The sequence below is a fragment of the Sorex fumeus genome, unplaced genomic scaffold (assembly GCF_029834395.1).
Source record: "Sorex fumeus unplaced genomic scaffold, SorFum_2.1 ptg000061l, whole genome shotgun sequence".
In the NCBI taxonomy this organism is placed as follows: domain Eukaryota; kingdom Metazoa; phylum Chordata; class Mammalia; order Eulipotyphla; family Soricidae; genus Sorex; species Sorex fumeus.
The window spans coordinates 8,290,852-8,311,960 of NW_026606118.1; the positions used below are offsets into that span (position 1 = coordinate 8,290,852).

Genomic DNA, 21,109 nt, shown 5'->3' on the forward strand with positions numbered 1-21,109 from the left:
CAAGTGCCTTACCCACTGTACTATCTCCCCAGCCCCAAACCTTTCTCCTTTCAACATTGATCCTATGTTTATAACTTATGTAAAATGGTTTATAAACTATGTTTAATAATTGAATGTTTATACAGTATAAACATTCTTTTATAAATTTATAAATTATAAATGAAATTATAAAATTTCATTACCTAATATAATATTGATTTATTAATGATTCAAATGGCATTCCTATTGGTAAGTCAGACTCTCTTGGTGGAAGCTCTGGATTTACAGCCTTGAAGACATTAGGGACACCACACCAGGAACCCCCTCTTCCTTGGGGAACAGGGATAAGGACACACAAGCACAGAGGGTGAATAATTTTGAATGACCATGAGGAGAGATCAGGCAGCTCATGTCTCACGGGGTCTCCTCACCTGCAGCCATCCACATCGTGGCACATTTGTACAACCTGGAACGCTACCATGCCAGTCAGTCGGCAGAAGTAGGGGGACTTCTGGCTGTACTTTCTAAACTTGGAGACACCCCAAATGAGACCTACCTCAACCCCATCCGGACCTTCCATACGGTGAGTTGTCTGTATGCTACTACCTGAAAAATCCTTCTTTTTCTATCCTTTTTGTCAGAAAAAGTGTTTCAGATGTGTGTTGTTGCTCTTATGGGGTACATCCATTGATGCTCAGGGCCTACTAATCCCATCTCTGCACTCAGGAACCACTCCTTGCAGGGATCGATGACATAAGGTACTGGGGGTTGAACCTGGGTGGACTTCATGCAAGGCAAATGCCCTACTTGCTGTACTATCACTCTGGCCCTTCGAATGCTTTTCGAGAAAATTCCAGAGGAACTTGGGCCAAAATGGCAACATTCATTTCTCCTTTTTACAAAGAGGTGGGTTTTATTCTGCCACAGATGTTAAGATATGACCAAGAAAAAAATACTATTTGATTAATGTAATATATTAATATATTATGTAATATAATTATAATAATATAATTAATAATTAATGAAAATAATAAATTCACCTGAAAAGGAAAAGTAGAAACTTGCTAAAACCATAATATTTTTCATTTTGAAAGGTGCTTGTGATAGATCTAACTTTTTCACTGATGTTAGAGAATCGTGAAGAATGTGATGTGCCATCAAAATCCAGGGATTATTGGATAAATTGGATGTGCTCATTTTCAAATTGCAAATTGTTTTTCATACCTCTTGTTCTGCGTCATATTTTGGCACACAATGTGAGTAACTAGTCTACCAACTCAGATACTGGCCCAGAGTATTAATTTCATAATGAGACCAGCATGGGTTGTGACATTCTTAGTGTTAATTACCTATAGGCTCAGAACGGTGGCAGAGCCCCAAAAATTACAAGCTTTTCTTTCCTTAATGCCTCTTCTGACTTCTTTCCTGATTGGTCTAAACCATAGGTTATACATGTACATTCTGGAATATGCAATCCAGCATGCTAATAATAAAAATAATTTGTATTGACCAGGAAAAATTCTCAGGCAACATATTCTGAAATGGAACTCTTTCCATTCTCACTTGGGCATCTCTTTAAGTAAACACTTTACCTATACAACTTATTTTAAGAAGCAAAATTCAAATTCTTTTTTTTGTTTGTTTTTTTGGGTCACACCCGTCAATGCACAGGGGCTACTCCTGGCTCATGCACTCAAGAATAACTCCTGACAGTGCTCAGGGGACCATATGAGATGCTGGGAATTGAACCCGGGTCGGCCGCGTGCAAGGCAAACGCCCTACCCACTGTGCTATTGCTCCAGCCCCATCAAATTCTCTTTTTAAGAATATTCTTCCATGCCATGTTCTTGATTATATTAAAATGAGTTTCAGTACCAGACCACTGGTCAAATAAAGCAACTGTTTTGCAGATGATACCACTAGAAGTAGATGTTTCCCAGCTATCAACCAAGCTCTAGGTGCCCTATGCATGTGGAACTATTTTGGGGATCACCCAGTTGAACGTCACAATATCATATAGGAACTTACTGGAATTAATAATCCCACCAAATCTCTAGAAATTTCTTGATTACATACAATCAAGAATGAATCTCAACACTTTGAAGAGACATAGAGTAAGAAAGTATTTCTTATACTTTAAGACAATTTAACAAGATGATTAAACTGCTCCCAATAGAGTTACTTTACAATTTTAGAAGCAATATATGAGGCAAGCACTAATTAAGTTCCAGAAACCCTCTAACTCAGGGTATTTGAAGAAAGAGGAGCATCAATAAGACAAAGTGCACGTTATAGAATCTTTCTGGAGAGATGCAGAGGGATTATTTTAGAGGCTACATTGCAACTCAAACCAGTCAATCAATACGTTGCAAGAAAAGCAAGTGTGGGGATTTGATTTAATAAGCAACAAAGAATGATTTGGAATTAGTACATCATATGCTGTAAATAGATTTCCAAAATGCCTCAGTACACTTGAAAAAAAATATTTTAAATGTCTTAGACATACCCTTTTCAATTTTATTCCCACTGTCTCCTCTCTGAAGAAGAAATAAACACGAAGAACTAAGTCCCTGTCCAAATTACCCCGAGATCTCAAAGCAGCCCAAATTAATGAGATTTTACTGACAAAAGATATAGTTGAATTTATTGAGCTCCACAATAGGAACACAATGCATGAATACTAATGACTTGAAGAGAGTATGGGAAATTCACCATAAAAACAAAATGCTTTTGATTCCTGTTCGAAAGGGCTACTTAACTGTCCCTGGAACTCACAGGTCAGAATCTGGGCTGTTCGGCAGTGTCTACCAGATAAGAATAGCTGCGTTGTTATTGATCACTGAGGATTTACAAAGTCTTATTCCAAGCCTCATGAGGTGGTTTGAAAGAAATGCAAGTCATGGTCCTTCCAATTAAAAAGCAAGAGCAAAAATATAACCTCTGGAGGACCAAGAGTGTGCAGCTGCTTTATTAGGAATAACCCCCAGGGACCTCTCCAAAAAAAGTGTTTATTAATGTTAAAATACAGTGAAGTCAGGGATGGAGAGAATCCACCATTTTTATTTTAAAATTAAAAACTGGAAATTGAGGTTTCCATTGAAATGTTTTCTCTTCCCATGCATGTTTATCTATTTTCTTCAGTTCAACTTAGCATCAGAGTTTTGACATAAAAAATTGAAATTTAGGGTCATTTTAAAATTTTTAAAAACTGTCATCTATGAAATGGCAGTTGATGAGACTTGCACAAAGCCAACATCCACCATCAGCTGGGGTAAGGGAAAGAACCACCTTGCTTGAGTTGTAGCATCTTGATATTAATATATTCTGATGAGAACATCTTGAGTTGCTCCCTGCTCGGAGTACTGGCCCTGAAATGAGAAGTCAGAACAAACATGTCAATGTTGATGTGTTCGATTCTTCTAGAACACAACCACTGAGTTGTTAACAACGATTGCGGGTGTTACTGGCCTTGTGATTACTCTGGCTCTCGTCCTGATCATGACCTCCTCCACTGAAGCCATCAGGCAGGCCTCCTACGAGCTCTTCTGGTACACACACCATGTTTTCATCGTCTTCTTTATCAGCTTGGCTCTCCACGGAATCGGGTAAGCTAGATGGTGCTGCAAGTTCAACGTCTAATCTCTGTGAACCTCAAAATAATCTTAGAATGTTCTTCAGATGGAGAATTGGATGCTGTTAAGTCAGGGAGGATGTATAGAAGGCAGGGGGGTGTCCACTGGCTGCAGCCAACATCCCAGTTGGATGCTATTTAGTCGGGGACCAAAGAATGGACCAGAAAAAGGCAGCGGTGAGCCCACTGGCTGTAGCCAACACTGCTTCAGACCCTACGTGATGACTGACCTAGGTGATGGAACACTATACTTACTTTTTCTACTGAGTTCTGTTGGAGAGTCTTGGCATGTCTATAAGATTCTGGAATCATGATAGATGTTGGAAGACCAACAATCTATATTTCACTTAAACTCTACTTTTGCTGCTCCATTTATGTGCCATGAATCAGGACATAGATTTTATGATGCCCAGATGCTGGTTCCCTTTTGTTCAAAATGCCTCCTAGGGAACCCAGAGCAGAGCAAGGGAGAGAGTGGGACATGTCAGTCTAATCATGGCTCAAGATCCAACACTGGTCACTCAGCAGAGAGGCCCGTGCATACCTTTAATTAATTTTCTTTTTCTCCATTTCCTCATCTGACTTCTAGGGTGCTTATACACTGCCGCAATCCATAAAAGTCTATTTTGTCATTCAGCATCTGTCTGATACTCTTCCTCTCTTCATTGAGACCTAGAACTGCACTTCGAGACAGCCCCTTAAATAGAATGTGATCCAGTTGTTGAATTTTCTAGATAATCTGTCACCAAGCCACCACTGAATATCTATAAGCTAGTTTATGCCATGTTGCAAGCTTTGTACCAAGCCGATAAGTTAGTTTGTCTCATTACTTGATGCCTTTTATTTTTGCCCATTTCACTATTTTCAAAGCACACTCACATATGTGATCATTTTGACCCTAACAACCCCAGCAAATCAAACTGTTCATCAATTTGCTAAGAAGGAGACAGGTGTTCAGAGATTAAAGTGACTGTGTCAGAATTCCAGGATGAACCCATGATAGGGTCTTCCAGTCCCCAAACCCCAAGCTTTGCTGGATTGGACTGGAAGATACAGTGAGACTTATAGCATAGATATACAAAGGTGTACTCCTCAAACTGTAAAGCCATATGACAAGTCTATAAAGCCATAGCAAATTCCTGCAATTTCATTTTATATAAAAGGGAACTTTTAAGTAACTGTAAAAGAAAAAGGAAGGAAGGAAGGAAGGAAGGAAGGAAGGAAGGAAGGAAGGAAGGAAGGAAAACTCCAAATGCTTTAATGTCCAAACTCCTGAAATTTATTTGTATAATTTACTGTACAAGAATACTACATATTATTATAAAATCTGAAAGTGAGAAAACAGTTTAGTCTTTCTAATTAAAAATAAAAATACAAAGGAAAACTTTTTATATTTTGGCTTTTGGGGAACTCCTGGCTTACTCCTGGCTCTGTGCTCAGACATCACTCCTAGCAGTGCTCAGGGGGTAAATATGAGATGTCAGGGATCTAACCCAGGTAGGCTGTGTTCACTTTTCCCCAGAAAATTTAGTCTTAGGTAAAATGTTGTCTGAAACATATAAACAGCATCCTTGCATAAATGCTTGGATTCAAATGACTTACTAATAAAAAAGTGCTTCAAGTAGAGGTTCTGAAACTCCTTTAACTCTACTGCCTGTTTTTCAGAAAGAAAATTACTCCTGAAACCATCTTCTAGAAGTCAACAGGAGGCTGGAGAGATAACAATACAGTCAGTAGGGTGCTTGCCTTGCATGTGGCTGACCGGGTTCAATCCTTGGCATCATATATGATCTCCCGAGTGCTGCCAAGAGTGATCCCTGAGCACAGAGCCAGGAGTAAACCCAGAGCACCGCTGGGTGTGGCCTCCAAACCAAAATAATGTAACAATAGCAACAATACTAAGAGTAATTCTAAATCCGCAAGGGGTTCTTCAAATGTGTGATCTCTCATCTCTTGGGCTGACTTTGGGTATGGGAGGTGGGGGTGGAAATGGACGGAGTATCTGTGTAGTCTCACAGTGCTCCCATCGGAATCGCTCAGTTCCTTTCTCTGTATTCTCCACTCCCAGTCTGAGGTGTGACCCTTTGTAGCGAATAGGGAGGGTCTTCATTGCTGCCATGTCTAGATTAGCCTTCCTTCCCCCGCATCTGCCTCCATTGTTTGCATCGTGGATGGAGCCTTGTAGGAGCCCCAGAGGATTCCAACAGGCAGGGGTTCTTGGAGATGTTTTTTCGTATCTAAATAACATTTCCCAAGATGAAATTTGTTAGTCATTCTAACTTAGTTGAAAGGCTTATTTTGGGATAAGAGCCTCATTTAATCTTCTCAGCTTGAAGTATTCTACAGCTACTGTTTACAGCAAAAAGTAATTTGCAAATTCTATACAAAATGCCAAGTAAAGTAGGATTATTGGAATGTGTTAAAACCCACTAATCTTCCTATTATGGGATGGCATAGATGAAGACATAAATTTTTTTTTTAATTTTTAAAAAGATACTGTCTTTGTTGAATGCTCGGAGGCTTCCTTCACAGGAAAGAGAGTGTTACTGCAGCCAGAGAATGAAGGTGTAAAAGTGGACAGATTCTTTGTTCCTGGCTCCCATCTATTCTTTGCCTCCTGTAGCCTCTTCTCTAGCTTCCTGGCTTACTTGTGGAACATTCCCAAATTGTTCTGTTCACCTAGCTCAAAAGGCAGCAGTCAAGTTGGACCCATTTCTCTGACACCTGGGGACAAAAGCCCAAGTGTCAATTCTTATGCTATTTTCCAGGACACTTGGTGCACCACAGTCCCCACGGAACCTGCTATTCTGTGGATAGACTCGAAGAACCTGAGTCTATGAGATGCAAAAGCAAGTCCGATTATGAGCAACACCTTTCTGTAAACTAGCACTGTAGCACTGTACCACTGTCCTCTCCTTGTTCATCGATTTGCTCAAGTGGGCACCAGTAACATCTCCATTGTAAGACTTGTTGTTACTGTTTTTGGCATAGCGAATACACCACAGGGAGCTTGTCTCTAAACTAAGCCCATGTAATTTCTTCGGGAGTTCCCAGGAACAGAGCAGCTCTGCCTGGGTAGCAATGGATAAGCCCAGGAGCATGTCAGAAGCCAGTGTGGCAAGCATCACAGCAGCATATCAAGACTCTTGGTCCTGTGGACCTTTCTTCAGTATCCAACTAATCAAGTGTCTTAGCACTCAAACCCTGTTCAAACACTAACTATATACAGGCAGTGGTCACTAGGCAGGGCACCATGATTATTTAGGGTACTTCTTACTTGTTCACTTGAGAACTTCTCGGTGCTCAGAAACAAATCAAGAAGGGCAAAAGTTAGAAAAAGCTGCCCCAGACCCAAAGAGTACAAAGTTAGCCAATTAGTCCAAATCAGCAATCAGGATGAGAGGGAGCCTAATTAAATTCAACAGTCTACAGAAGGATGTGTTCAAACCATTTCTCTTCATTATGAATTCTCTAATAGAGACACTTTCCATTTAACACAGCCTACCAGACAGGGCCTTGTCTTTCCTGGGGATCTTCAAAGTGCCTCAGAGCTTCTGAAATGCCTGTTTTCAAAGATACGCAGAGAATGAATGACAGCCGGCATTTCCAGGCAGTGCAAATGTTCTTTTAGAAACCTGCATTAGGATGTTGTTTTTCAGTGGTATCCTGAGACTGCACAGAACTGCCTTAAAATAAGGAGCTTGCCTTTGTTTTTATTCTTTACATGGCCAGTCGGATTGTTCGAGGCCAAACAGCAGAGAGTCTCTTACTACACAACGTTACCCGCTGTCGAGAACGCTATACTGAGTGGCAAGAAGCCAGCCCGTGTCCCCTGCCTCAGTTTGCTGGCAAGGAACCCTCGGTAAGAATAAACCCATTAGATTGACTAGAAGTAACACAGGGACATTGGTGAGGGGTCTGGAACACGTGGGTAGGGGTTGTCAAAAGGAAGTAACAGTATGCAAGTATGCACCAAAGCGAAGCTGTCAGGCAGGAGAGATAGTACAGTGGGTAGGGCACTTGCCTTATAGCCCTACCGATGGCAAGGTTCAATCTTTGACATCCCATATGGTCCCCTGAGCACTAGCAGGAGTGATTCCTGAGTGCAGAGCCAGGAGTAACCCCTGAGCACTGCCAGATGTGTCCCACCTTCAAGAAAACTCCTCAAACAAAAAAATCACAGATTTCAATCAAAAAATAATGGGGGTACAGGGAAGGAGAAGTCAAACCACAGATGACACAGGAACTTGAGGTGACATAGGTTTGTGAGATTTTTGTGGCAATAGTGTGCAGTAGTAGCTTTCTACATCAAGACCATAACCTTGAACACTACAGTAACCCTAACATAGCATATCGGGCTGGAGCGATAGCACAGCGGGTAGGGCGTTCCCCTTACAAGCGGCCAACATGGCCGACCCGAGTTCGATTCCTTCGCCCCTCTCGGAGAGCCCGGCAAGCTACCAAGAGTATCTCGCCTGCACGGCAGAGCCTGGCAAGCTCCCCGTGACGTATTCGATATGCCAGACACAGTAACAACAACGTCTCCAATGGAGACGTTACTGGGCCCGCTAGAGCAAATCAAAAACAAATATTTAAAAAATTTTTTTTAAAAAAAAGCAAAAGCAAATAGGCTATACAACCCAATTTTTAAAAAAGGTAGAAAACAAATTTATAAAATTAAAAGAAATTAAATGAATGAATCCAGGAACTTGAAAAAAAAATTTGGCGTCTCTAAAGTTAGACTAACTCGAGCTTTTCTGTGCTTAGAGCAGCCCATGTCAGCACTAGGCAGAAGCTGTCTCTTTATTAAGTGTGCTAATGGAGAAATCGAGTTATGGATCATTTTAGGAGAGGTTTACTGCCAAAAGCACTCTGTCCGTGGTGAAATGTGTGCTTCCACTGCCATTTGGATGTGGCAGTCTGGTGGGCTGGGTACCCAGCGCTCTGCAAGCACCAGAATGCCTCGGGGGGGAGTGAGAAGGCCATTTGGCTCCCACCCTCGGTTCCCGGCATGCCCAGCAACCTGTCCTCTGCTTTACTGCCTCCTCCGTCCTGAGGATTAATAGCCTCGCATCTCCTGTGAACCTTAAGCACGGTTGCCTGAGAATCCTGCCCTTTTCATAAGCCTTCTTTTCTCTCTACAACTTGGGGGGGGGGGGGGTGGTGCAAACAATGGGAGTGTGGAAATGCATATTCCGCCTCTTCTCATTAAACTCCCGTCCCTGAAATAATGACAATGTTCACCCAAAGGAGATTTAATTAATTAGAGTGGGGGATAATATCCACGAGATCGCCAAAACAAGATTTCCTGGTACACTGCCACCGTTACCATCAGTGGCAGAAGGACCTGCCCAGGGATCTGATACAACAGACCTTGGGTTGCTCAGTGATGTTTGAAAGGAAATAAATAAAGCCAGTGGACGAAAAACTAGGAGGAAACAAAGTGCCCTGAATCTACATCATTAAAAAAAAAATGGAATGATAGCATGCACGCAGTGGGGTTTAGGGAAATTAAGTCATCAGCATATAAAGAATAAATGGTTGGTGGTTTTTTGTTTGTTTGTTTGTTTGTTTTTTCCTCAAAAATCTTCCAATATATTCAATTAAGCACCGGATTTTAAGAGTGGAAAGTGCTAGGAGGGAGGTTTAAAATGGAGAGAAGGGGGATAGCTGAGCCATTAGATTGTGGTTCTTTTAATGGCCGGTATAGATTGTCTCTGTCTTACACGCTACTATCAGTTGCTCCGACCCAGCCTGCATAGCAATGAGGAACATGAATGCCGCTCTAAAATTCTCAGCTACAGCGTCTCCATAAAAAAATCAATACCCTCCCACACTTCATGCATACAGACCAGAGCCTGCGCCCAACAATGGATGTGGGCATTAATTATCATTAAAAGGGGGGAACTTACCCATCTTTCTGCTCGCCCTCCCCGGCTACCCCTCCTTGCACACCCAAACTCATGTTGGCAGGCTTTCCCATTATTTTTAATGGATCCTGATTCAGCTTGTGTGTGGGCCGCGCAATTACCGCTTGGCTGAACTGTACAATATTCTCTGTGATGTCTCAGAGACACTGAATCCAAAAGGCATCCCAAGGACAGGAAGAGTTCTTGTGCTTCGCTGCACCTAACTCACCCGGTCTCTGCAGGACTCCATCTCCCCTTCCTTGCCTCTTCTCGCTGGGTGCAGTTCCGTGGTGTTTTGAGCGAGAGAGGATTTATCACTTCCCCTTCATTGCCCTGTGCACTACTCCGGTGTTGACATGGAGAGAACTGTGTACTGCACCTCCTGTACATCGCACTGTTCAAAGGCACCGGGAGTGGGCACACCACAGTCACCGGAATAGCACAATCGATGAGTCACACTAACGTGGGTTTCATTTGGGGGCAGAGAAATATCATATTTCCACTGTACTATCGTAAGTACATAGTGGCATGATGTCTGAAAAAGCACCAGGTGTGTCTCCGCTGGCCCATGGGGTACTGCTGGGTTAGGGTGTGGCTCCGTGGCAGTGCACATGCCTTTGTGTGGGTGAGGCCGTGGCATGTCCCCATCACAGCTGATAATGCCAGTGCATCCCCTGAGCACCAGTAGCTGGGATCCCTAGTGCCTCACACAGCAACAAAAATGCTGATAAAGGGGCCAGAGCACAAAGCAACTAGTGTATGAGGCCTACCCATAGAGCCCAGAGGCCTCCTTGCCCAAGGTTGACCTGGGTTTGATCCCTGGCATCCCATTTGGTTCTCTGAGCCACCAGGAGTCGTTCCTGAACCCAGAGCCAGGAGTAAGCTCTGAGCACCACCAGGGGTGGCCCCAAAACAAAACAAGACAAAAAGGTGTTAAAAAAAATACTGCTAAAAAAATGTAAAGCAAGGGCCAGTGTGATGGTACAGTGAGTAGGGTACTTGCCTTGCACTAGATGGACCTGAATTCGATCCCCAACATCCCCTAAGGCCTCCTAAGCACAACCAAGAATGAGTACTGACCACAGAGCCAGGAGTTACCCCTGAACATGACAGGGTCGGCTTCTAGGTTAAGGGTCAGCTTCTAGCCTGACTTCCTGTCATCAGCCTCTGTCTCCCTACGCCATTCCCAGAATAGCAGATTTTGTCTCTAACTTGGATGAGCTTACCAATAACCTTCAGCCTCCTAATGTTCACTGAACCATCTGAATCAGCTTGATCTACTTCCACCTCTCCACCCCCCCCCAAAAAAAACCTAAATAAATAAAAATGTAAAGCAAAACTCCAAAACCCTAAACTGCCCACTGCAGTCCCCAGTCAAAGGATGCTTGATCTTCCTTAGTCAAATCAGCAGTTAACTGGGTCGGAGAAATAGCCCCGGAGCTAAAGAACTTACTTGCCTTGCATGTGGCTGACCCCGGTTCCAACCCCAGCACATCTTATGACCCCCCCAAGGACCCCCAGCAGTGAGCACAGTGCCAGGAGTAATCCCTGAGGGGTCAGATATGCTCCAAAACCACAAAAACAAAAATAGCAACAACCCAAAAATCAGCACTTTATTTCATTTTTTTTTATCAATGTTAATCATAATAAAGCTGAGACTAGAGCGATAGCACAGTGGTAGGGCGTTTGCCTTACAAGTGGCCAACATGGCCAAACCGAGTTCCATTCCTCCGCCCCTCTCGGAGAGCCTGGCAAGCTACCGAGAGGATCTCGCCCGCACAGCAGAGCCTGGCAAGCTACCCGTGACATATTCAATATGCCAAACACAGTAACAACAAGTCTCATGACGGAGACGTTACTGGGCCCGCTCGAACAAATCGATGAACAACGGGAGAACCGTGACCGTGACCGAAGGGAGACCTTACACTGAGCGGTAACGCAGCAAACTCTTTCTAAGAGGCTCTTACAGGCTTGGTATTAGACACGAGGCGGACTCAGAAGTGTGTCTCTTGGGGTCGGAGTGGTAGTACAGCAGGCTGGGGGTCTGACTTGCACATGACCAGCCCAGCTTTCATGAATCCACCACGAGTGATCCCTGAGCACAGAGCCAGGAGTAAGCCCTAAGCACTGCTGGGTGTGAACTCCCTCCCCTAAAAAAGAAATTTTACAAAACAACTGTGCCTTCTGTGCCTGGAAACCTTATTGTTTAGAAAAAGAGGCCATTCATAAACATGCACATAAAATAAAATCAAAGACATCATGTTTCAGTCTCAAGGAGGAACGAGAAACCTGGAGCGAAAATGGGAAAAACAAGTTTCATTACCGTTGCTTTTAAATCAACATAGCTTTATTCCTATCATAAAAAGACTCTCTGTACCATGACTTTCTGAGTACTTTTGGAGAGGGAAAAAATAAAGCTAAGGATCCACGAGGGTTTAAAACACAGTTTAAGAAAAAATAAAAAGATAACCCAGAGTATTTTAGCATGAAAGATACTCAGACACTAAATAATTCTGCTCTTTCGTTTAGAAGGTGGAGATATTGAGGGCCAAGTGACAGTACAGTGGGAAGGGCGCTTGCCTGCACACAGCCGACCCAGGTTCAATCCTCAGCATCCCATATGGTCCCCCAAGCACTGCCAGGAGTAATTGAGAGCAGAGTCAGGAACAACCCCTGAAGCACTGTCAGGTGTGGCCCAAAAGACAAAAAAAAAAAAAAAAGAGAGAGAGAGAGAGAGATGGTGGAGAAACTGAAAGCCAGCAAGCTTTCATGTCTTACCTGTTTTTTATCAGCTTTCCCGGCCAAGATGCTAACTCAGTGACCTTGATCTTGCCTTTGCATTGCCAATCTCCCACATCCCTTCTGACTCTGTTCTCGTTCCTTTATCTGTGGCTAACTACAACCCATCACGGGATTGGACTTGGGGTTGGGGCTGGGATTGGAGAAAACTCCAACAAACCTCCAAGATATTTATTTATGTGAATAAAGCTAAAGTATTTAAGAACTTGGAGAAAACTTAAACGACAGTTCCCTCCAATGCTCCCATTTTACAAAACAGAAAGTTTGAGCATTAATTGGTGCACCTTGAGAAACAGGGTGTAGGACAGTAACCCTGGGCTAGAGCACAGATTTACCAAGAACAGCTCAGGTTCTCTTTCCGAGTTCCTCATTCTGGTCTCTCCATCTTAGCACTGCTGGGCAATCCTGTCCATAGTCAACTCAAACTGTTCCTCTCCCTCCCTTCCTAGTTTCCGGTGCTCCTGGAGCAATTTATAAACCAGAGTAGAGACAGAGGCGAGGATGAATAGCTTACATTCTCTATCCCGACTCTGCGTACAGAGAAATATAATCCATTCTGTTTCATCAACATGGAAAAAAATAAGAGACCATGACTGATTCGCTGCCACCCAAATGAAGTCTGCGATATCCAAAATGTTCTGAGAGGGAGGAAAAAAATATAATTTGCCAGAATACCTAGAGAGTCTGTGAATGTTTCCGCAAATAGGTCTCTAAGCTCCTCTGGGAAGAACTGCATTATTTCTATCATCTTGGTAAATATACCAACCTGATTTCCAAACAGTTTCTCTTCATTCTGGTCCAACTGCAGCCCTCCTGTCTAACCCTTCTATCTCTTCCTTTTTCCTGCTCGCCATCCCCACCTCCCAGCAGACGTGGACAATGGGGTTGGCTCTGCTATTCTGAACACGCTGCTGACCCCTGCAAAGGAAAGAATGAGTGGGCCACACTGCTTTCCGTTGTCTGCAAGAATTGAACCTTTCTTCGGGAAAACAAGAGGTTCCGGTTGGGGGGGAGGGGATGATGGGATGGGTTGTTGCAGGTGAGGAGAGGAGCCGTACAAACAGACCCAGAAGTAAACAGAAGAGAAATAGAAAACATAGACTAACAGCACACATAAAAGCAATGCCGAGGGCCTTGGGGCCTGGGAATGGAGTAGACAGAGAGGGCAGATGCTTGTGTGATGAGGGCGGAAAAAGGAAGTAGCCTAGGGGAGAGATAAGTGAAAGACCAAGTTCAAAAAAAGGAGCCCCCTCCCTGCGTCTAAGGTGCAAGCTATAGTTTAGAACAGCCAGGGAGATATTAGCTAAAGAAAGTCAAGGTCAGATCTAGCCTGACTCCTCCGTCTGCCTACACCGTTCCCAGACCAGCTTGTTTCATCTCTGACTTCGACGAGCTCCCCAACAACCCTCAGTCTCCTCATGTTCACTGAATCTTACAGGTCAACTTGCCATTGGAGTCAGCACCACTGTTGGACAGAAAGGAGTGTAATGCCAGGGTCAGCTTAGGGGGGAGGGTCAGAGGAGCAGAAGCCAGGCTGCAGACCCATCCAGGGTCATGCTCCTCTATACATCTCGCTGCCTATATGAGCCTCGATGGTTTGTTTTCTCTTGTTAGGACTCAGATTCTGAGCAATAGCACAGCAGTAGGGCGTTTGCTTTGCGCGCAGCAAGCCCGGCCAACCCAGGTTCGATTCCTCTGCTCCTCTCGGAGCGCCTGGCAAGCTACTGAGAATATCTCGCCCACACGACAAAGCCTGGCAAGCTCCCCGTGACATATTCAATATGTCAAACACGGTAACAAGCCTCAAAATGGAGACGTTACTGGGCCCGCTCGAGCAAATCAATGAACGATGGGAAGACAGTGTTTGTTTCTTTGTTTGTTGAGACTCAGTTTCTCTTTTATGTGAAATAAAGTGAATACCTATGCCTCTAGGGCGGTTTGGTAGCTGACCTAATGGAAGTCTTCACGATTTGTGCTTTCACTCTTCTCTTTGAGAAGGAAGAAAATATCTTATGTTACAATACCCAGAACAAGAATAGCCAGGTGATAAACTGAGTCCTGCAGACAATCTATACTCAGAAGAGGTTGACCCCAGATACAGTTTTTTAAAGAAGGAACGTGTTCAATAAGGCAACCCTCTTTGGGTTGAGGCTTTATTTCTGAGTCGTAACGCTACATTAAAAAGTTGACAAACCAGTTCTATGTTTTACTCTAGATAACACTGATTTATCACACTGTAGCTAATAAGTTATGTGTGGATATGCGGGGGAGGGGTCAGGGGTGCTGGGGGAAGGTGTTTCTTCTTCTCCAAGTTGTGTCCCCCAAAAAAGTGACTACAGGAGGTAGTTTTTATCCTTTTAATTTCCTACATTCTGTGTCGTCTCAATAAATGTAGATTTGGAAGCCTTTGATTTGGGCTGAGTTTGGGAGGGAGCATTTACAACCCTCTGATAGGTAACATAAACATCAATCTGTTTTCTTATTTCTTTGCAAATAATTCAATTATTTCTAATTACATAAAGGCCTCATTGATCACGTAAGCATAAAAACCAATACAGAAGAGCTTAATCTCTTAAGTAAGCTTATGGACTTCAAGGAATAATTGAACGTTATAGTATTCAATGAAAGGAGACATCTTTGTTGTTGATAACTGGTCCAAAGTTAAAGGAAAATGTCTAAATGTTCCATATTGTCCCCCATTATGTTCCATATTGATTTGGCTCAAAATGAAAATATTCTGACTCTATTTTCATGTCCTCTCTTCTTTCTGCTGCTCTCTGCAGGCTTGGAAATGGGTTTTCGGCCCTGTGGTCTTGTATGCATGCGAAAGAATAATTAGACTTTGGCGATTTCAGCAAGAAGTTGTCATTACCAAGGTATGCATGTAGCTTTATGTCTGAATAAAAGCCTGAGTGCAGATGAAAATTTTTTATTAGCCCAAGTTTTTAATTTGCCATTTTTATTGCAGAACTCTCTGTAATTTAGAGGCTCTTCTTCTGTTCTAATAATTGCTTGTATCCGCACATCTTTCAGCGTGACTAATTTTTCTGAAGACAGGGATCAGGGCTGCAGACTGGTACACAGAATTCTGCAAAGGGGTATGGCGCAGTGCTGGAATGGTCTGTGTATCTCTTGATTTGCGTCTCCATTGAAGGAAAGGGGAGCAGTGAAGGAAACAGGCATTATGTAGGTCACAGTAACCTCCAAAATCATTCCCTTCAACACATAAACACACTGACTTTGAAAATACAGAAAAAAATGTGTCCACACTTTCAAACACACACACACACACACACACACACACACACACACACCCCTCTGGAATTACTGAAAAACATGGACAAAGAGTCACACTCAGGAACCAGACAGCAGACAGGGCACTTGCCCTCCCCACAGGGTCTACCAGGGTTTGATTCCTGGCACTGCACAGGAGTCCCCTGAGCATGGCCAGGAGTGATCCCTGAGTAAAGGAAGAGCCACATGTACGACCTGAGCACAGGAGGGTGTGTCCCAACCTCCTCACCAAAAGAAAAAGAGCCACTCAGATTCAGAGCAAGAGTGGGGCGAGGGGAGGAGGGTGGAGCCATAGCACAGTGGGTAGGGTGTTTGCCTTGCACGTGGCCAACCTGGGTTCGATTCCCAGCATCCCATATGGTCCCCCTAGCACCGCCAGGAGTCATTCCTGAGTGCAGAACCAGGAGTAACCCCTGAGCATCGCTGGGTGTGACCCAAAAAGCAAAAAAAGAAGAGGGGTACTGGGGGAATCAAACTGGAGAGGATGAGCCAGTCAGTCCCTATTAGTGAGAACGTAGCTGAAACATTAACAGATAGACCCCACCGGGCTTTTTCCCGTGACAAAGAAAAATTATTCTCTGCTAACCAAACCTACATCTCCTTGCCAAAAGAATAGGAACAAAATATTCGATCCCCCTAACCACCTTGCTGAGAGCACATGCCCAGATGTTGCTCCGTGTTTCAGTTTAAAGCTGTTTCCTGTATTGCTAGTTTTATGTTAAGCACCGACGAATATCAGGCTGCATCACAAACCAGTCAGTCAAACTTCTACCATCTCAAAGCTGTTACTAAGGAGACAATTTCACAGCAGATTCAGAGCAAGGATAAGCATGGGGATGAGAAACAGAATTAATGATTAAAACGCTGTGAAATATTTGTCTGAGTAGGTTCCTAGGGCCCCAGGACCACGGCACTAGATTTTGTACATTATTATCTTGTGCCACGAAGACCTCGTGGAGACCTAGAGAAATTCTTTCTGAAAACAAAAACTCTAAGAAGGGAAATGAATTCCTTCTCTTGCCTAAGTGGCAAGTTATCACACTCTCATAAAAAGCAAGAAAAGCATTTGCTGGAAGCTTCTCTATATCTAAAAATGTGGAACCCAGGCAGGAGTCAAGAGACAGATGAAGATAAGACATTTCAGAATGAGTTTAAAGATTGGTTTCCCAACCCCAAGAGCCTGAGAACAGACGAGTGGATAAAGGTACATAGACACAGTGGAATGCGACCCCACTGTAAGAAAAGATGAAACTGTGCAACTTGCTGCTACATGGATGGACTAGAGAGTCACATGCTGAATGAGATTAGTCAGAGGGAGCAGGACAGACACAGAATGATCTCTCTCATATGCGGGATATAAAGAAACATAGCAGGGACATAACAACAACCCCAAAGCAATACCAGCACATGAGAACTGGTCTTCAGTAGGATGTTGCCACCAGAAGGGGTGGGGGTATGATAAGGAAAGGAACATTAAGACATTGGCGGAGGGAAGGGGTCACTCTGGAATTGGGAGCGCTGAAAGGTGGTAAAGTGGTTATGCAGGATAACATATTGTAACCAAGTTCTAAAAGTGTATGGGGAGGTGGGGTAAGGGGGGGGGGGGGGGGAACACCGCCACAGAGGCAGAAAGTGAGGTGGAAAGAAAACTGCAGACAGTGATGGAGGAAAGTGAACATGGTGAAGGGGTTACTATTGGAATACCGTATGCCTGAAACACAATCATGAGTAACCTTGTACTTCATGGTGACTCAGTAAAAACATTAAAATTGAAAAAAAAGATTGGTTTCTACCCAACATGGTTTCACCAGGGCTGAAAATATGATGCCGAGCATTGAAATGAAGAGTAAACTAGAATTGCATTTTTTTGCAAGAGGTAGAGATAAGGTTGTGGCAATTTTAATATTAAATATATGAAATGCTGTGTAGGATGCATTAGCTTATAGTCCTTAGGGTTTGCCTGACTGGGTAGCTATCCAAAGCCTGGCCATGTTGGGCAGAGAGTCACGTGTCGGGGACCTCCATGTTCCTGTGTGTATCTCTCCTAACTTCAGATAGAATATCAGAAGCAGAGAGATTTCCTGCTGGAGTTGCCAACCCAGCTCTGAAAAGGATGATGGGCACCCCAGAAACTCCTAGCAGGCAGTTTACATACTCTAGACCTCCAAAAAGCTGATTTTAAATTTCAATCCTCTTTTTCTTTTTTACTTCATTTTTTTATCCCTGTATTAAAAAAAAAAAATCAAAGATTGGATTCTCAGCTCCTTTCCCATCCATGCTGATCTGGTCTAACTCAATCCAACCCATTACGACTGTGAATGTGACTCCAGGTGTTACCTAGCTGCACCCCAAAGCTTTGGAAACTTGGAAGGGAGCCACTTGGCATGGCAGGATGTTGACTCTTCATTGTGAGGGAGTGTTGATTGATTTGCTCATTTTTTAAGTCTCTGGTGCCCTGGCTCTTCAGCATCCTGCCTGAGTGCCAAGACAAGGCTCTCTTGCTCCACTCTAGGTGCTGAGTCATCCCTGTGGAGTCCTGGAACTGCACATGAAGAAGAACAACTTCCACATGGAGCCGGGCCAGTACATCCTGCTCCAGTGCCCGGCCATCTCCGTGCTGGAGTGGCACCCTTTTACCCTCACCTCTGCGCCCCACGAGGACTTCTTCAGCGTACACATCCGGGCAGTGGGAGACTGGACAGAAGCTCTGTGCAAGGCCTTTGGGGTAGGGAACCAGGCCCCACAAGAGCTCCAGAGCCTGCCAAGGTGAGAGCCCACCTCTGTGGACCTAAAAGCAATATTATTATGGGGCCTGAGAGATAGTACATTTGGTAGGGTGCTTGCCTTACATGCGGCTGTCACAAGTTCGATACTAGCATCCCAGATTGTCCCCTGAGCCCACCAAGAGTGATTCCCTGAGAACACAGCCAGGAGTAAGCCCTGAGCACCACCAGATGTGGTGGTGCTCAAGCACAGCAAAAAGCTCATAAAATTAAAAAAAACTGAAATGATATTATTATAAAAGTAACAGTTTAGATGCAGGTGTGTGCCACAAAATTCAGTGGTTCCACAGCAGGTAGGGCTTTTGCCTTGCATGCGGCCTACCTGGATTCAATCCCCAGCGTCCCATTTGGTACTACAGCACCGCCAGGAGTAATTCCTGAGTTCAGACCCAGGAGTAATCCCTGAGAATCACTGAGTGTGACCCAAAAAGAAAAGAAGAAGTAAAAAAACTGAGTACAGCTTTCAAAATTGAGACTCCATACAAAAAGTCTAATATAGGGGCCACAGAAATAGTACAGCAAGTAAGGCACAGGCCTTGCACTCAGCTAACCCAGATTCAATCTTCAGGACCACATATGGTCTCTTTTGAGCCCACCAGGAGTTTGTCTTGAGTGCAGAGTCTGGAGTAAGCCCTGAGCAACACTGGGCATGGCCCAAGACCTCCAAAAACAAAGGGGGAAAAATGTCTAATAGTAGATTTCTGTAGCAATAAAAAAAAAAACCTTTCTTTAAATGTTAAATGTTCATGAGACCAGAGATAGTGCAATGGATAAGGCATTTGCCTTTCAAACAGCTGACCCGGATTCAGATTCAGTTTCTGACGTCCCATATGCTCCCCAAGCCAAGAGTGATCCCTGGAAGCAGAAATAGGAATAAGCCTTGAGTATTGCTGGGTGCAGCCCCAAAACAACAACAACAACAAAGTACAATTCAATTCAAACGTTCATCGAAGTAGGCAACAATCTGGGGAGAAGGAGCGATTTTTTTTTTTTTTTTGCTTCCCCAGCTCAGAAACACCCGTTGGCTAATCCCGTGACATCTGCAACGAGACAGTCCTGTGAAATTTATTGCTGCCTGAGACCCTTCATTATATTTGGAAAGTTTGTCTGGACTTCCTAAGGATACTTCAGGCTCAGAATTAATGCAGCAGGTCCCAGACACTGGAGGAAGAGCTAAACAATCGCAGCACAAAGCTCATAAATGACAAAGTGAGCTGAGAGTCAGCACAGAGCATCGTGTCCTCGGTCTCTCCGGCCCCACACATGCGTATGCAACAAGGATTAATTAAGCCCCACTCTGTGCCACGAATGCAGAGATGGCAACACGTTCTTCCATTCTCTAGGACTTTCAGAGGTCTGGGGAAACTGACCTCGACATGCAAGCAGATGATTTCATTTTGCTCGGAGGGAGGTGAACATGCACTAGGGTATAGGCCTGAGCAGAAGCGTTGTGTGTATTCACTTCCTGGGTCTCTCTTAACAAAACACCAATATATATTTGGGGGTGGGGATGTTAAACAACAAAAATGTATTCTCTGAGAGTTCTGGGTCTCCGGGGTTTGCCAATAGTCCTGGGATCCCTGCTTGCCACAGCTGCACCCGCATTTCTGCCTGTCCTGCAGGGTGTTCTCCCTTCTGGGGTTGGGTTATTGTGTGTTTCTGTAGTACCTTCTTAGAAAGACCCAGCCCTCGAAATATCTTCCAATTTCTATATACAGGCATCATCCCTTAGTTAATTACACCCACGTTGACTAAATAATTTAAACTAAGATCAGATGGGTTCAACATCTCAACAATTCAATCCACAAACACATACTGTTCATGAAAGTTCAGGCACAGGACAGAAATGCCCCTATAAGTCAGCATCCTTTGCCCCTTTAATCAACAGAGACTTAAAGTCCATCTCTCTTGCCGCAAGATTACCCAATCCAAAGGCTTTATTTAAATCCCTAGGAATAACTGGACACACACACACAAACACACACACATACACACACATCCACACACATGCACGCATACAAACACACAAACTGTTGGGGAGAAAATGTTAAAATTTGAATTTTGAATGGTTAGCTTGGTGTAGTATCCCACATTTTGCAAGGATACACATCTGAAACTCACATTGTTGTATAATGCAATGTTACTTCATTAAAAAGGACAATTTGATATTTCACAAGATGCAACCAAAGATTCTCTCTTCCATCATCCGTGGAGGGCAGTGGCTAATCACTGTCAAAAGAAGTTGGCTGGTGGACACTACAACATGCCCAGAATGCAACTTCCTGAGGATAGGAAGGGCCAGGGCCTCCGAGCCGGGTCTGATGGTCAGTCCTGGGCAGAGAGGAAATCTTTGATGAGGAAATAAAGGCATGCGTAGATCCAAGATGGAAGCTCTAACTCATTTAAAAGGACCATTTATTGGTAACAAATGGGATGTTGCCATAAATGTAAGACACAGAATCTGATCCACTTCTTATCATTCTTTCTCTCCTCCTATGGGACTCTGAGCAGGAACTATGTAGTGGTTAGTGTGCAGAAAGAGACATATGCCTTCATGTCAAACATGGGTCAGGAAGAATGTATGATAACAAAGCCTCAGCATCCAAGTCAAATGACAGAACCCTGACTCGCCCATGAAGAACTTTTGCCTTTTTGTCCATGGGAGCAAACCAGCGGAGAGAACTCCACGTTTCAGAAGGTAAAGCACATGCTTC

General features: G+C 43.8%; 1 protein-coding gene across 1 annotated transcript in view; it reads left to right on the forward strand.

Annotated features, from left to right (window-relative positions):
* Positions 1-21,109, forward strand: part of NOX3 (NADPH oxidase 3) — a 70,249-nt gene that overhangs the window by 13,963 nt on the left and 35,177 nt on the right. The window contains exons 5-9 of the mRNA XM_056126385.1: positions 417-562; positions 3,403-3,584; positions 7,343-7,472; positions 15,102-15,194; positions 18,125-18,378. Coding sequence (XP_055982360.1) covers positions 417-562; positions 3,403-3,584; positions 7,343-7,472; positions 15,102-15,194; positions 18,125-18,378 — 805 coding nt within the window. The remainder of the gene's footprint in view (positions 1-416; positions 563-3,402; positions 3,585-7,342; positions 7,473-15,101; positions 15,195-18,124; positions 18,379-21,109) is intronic.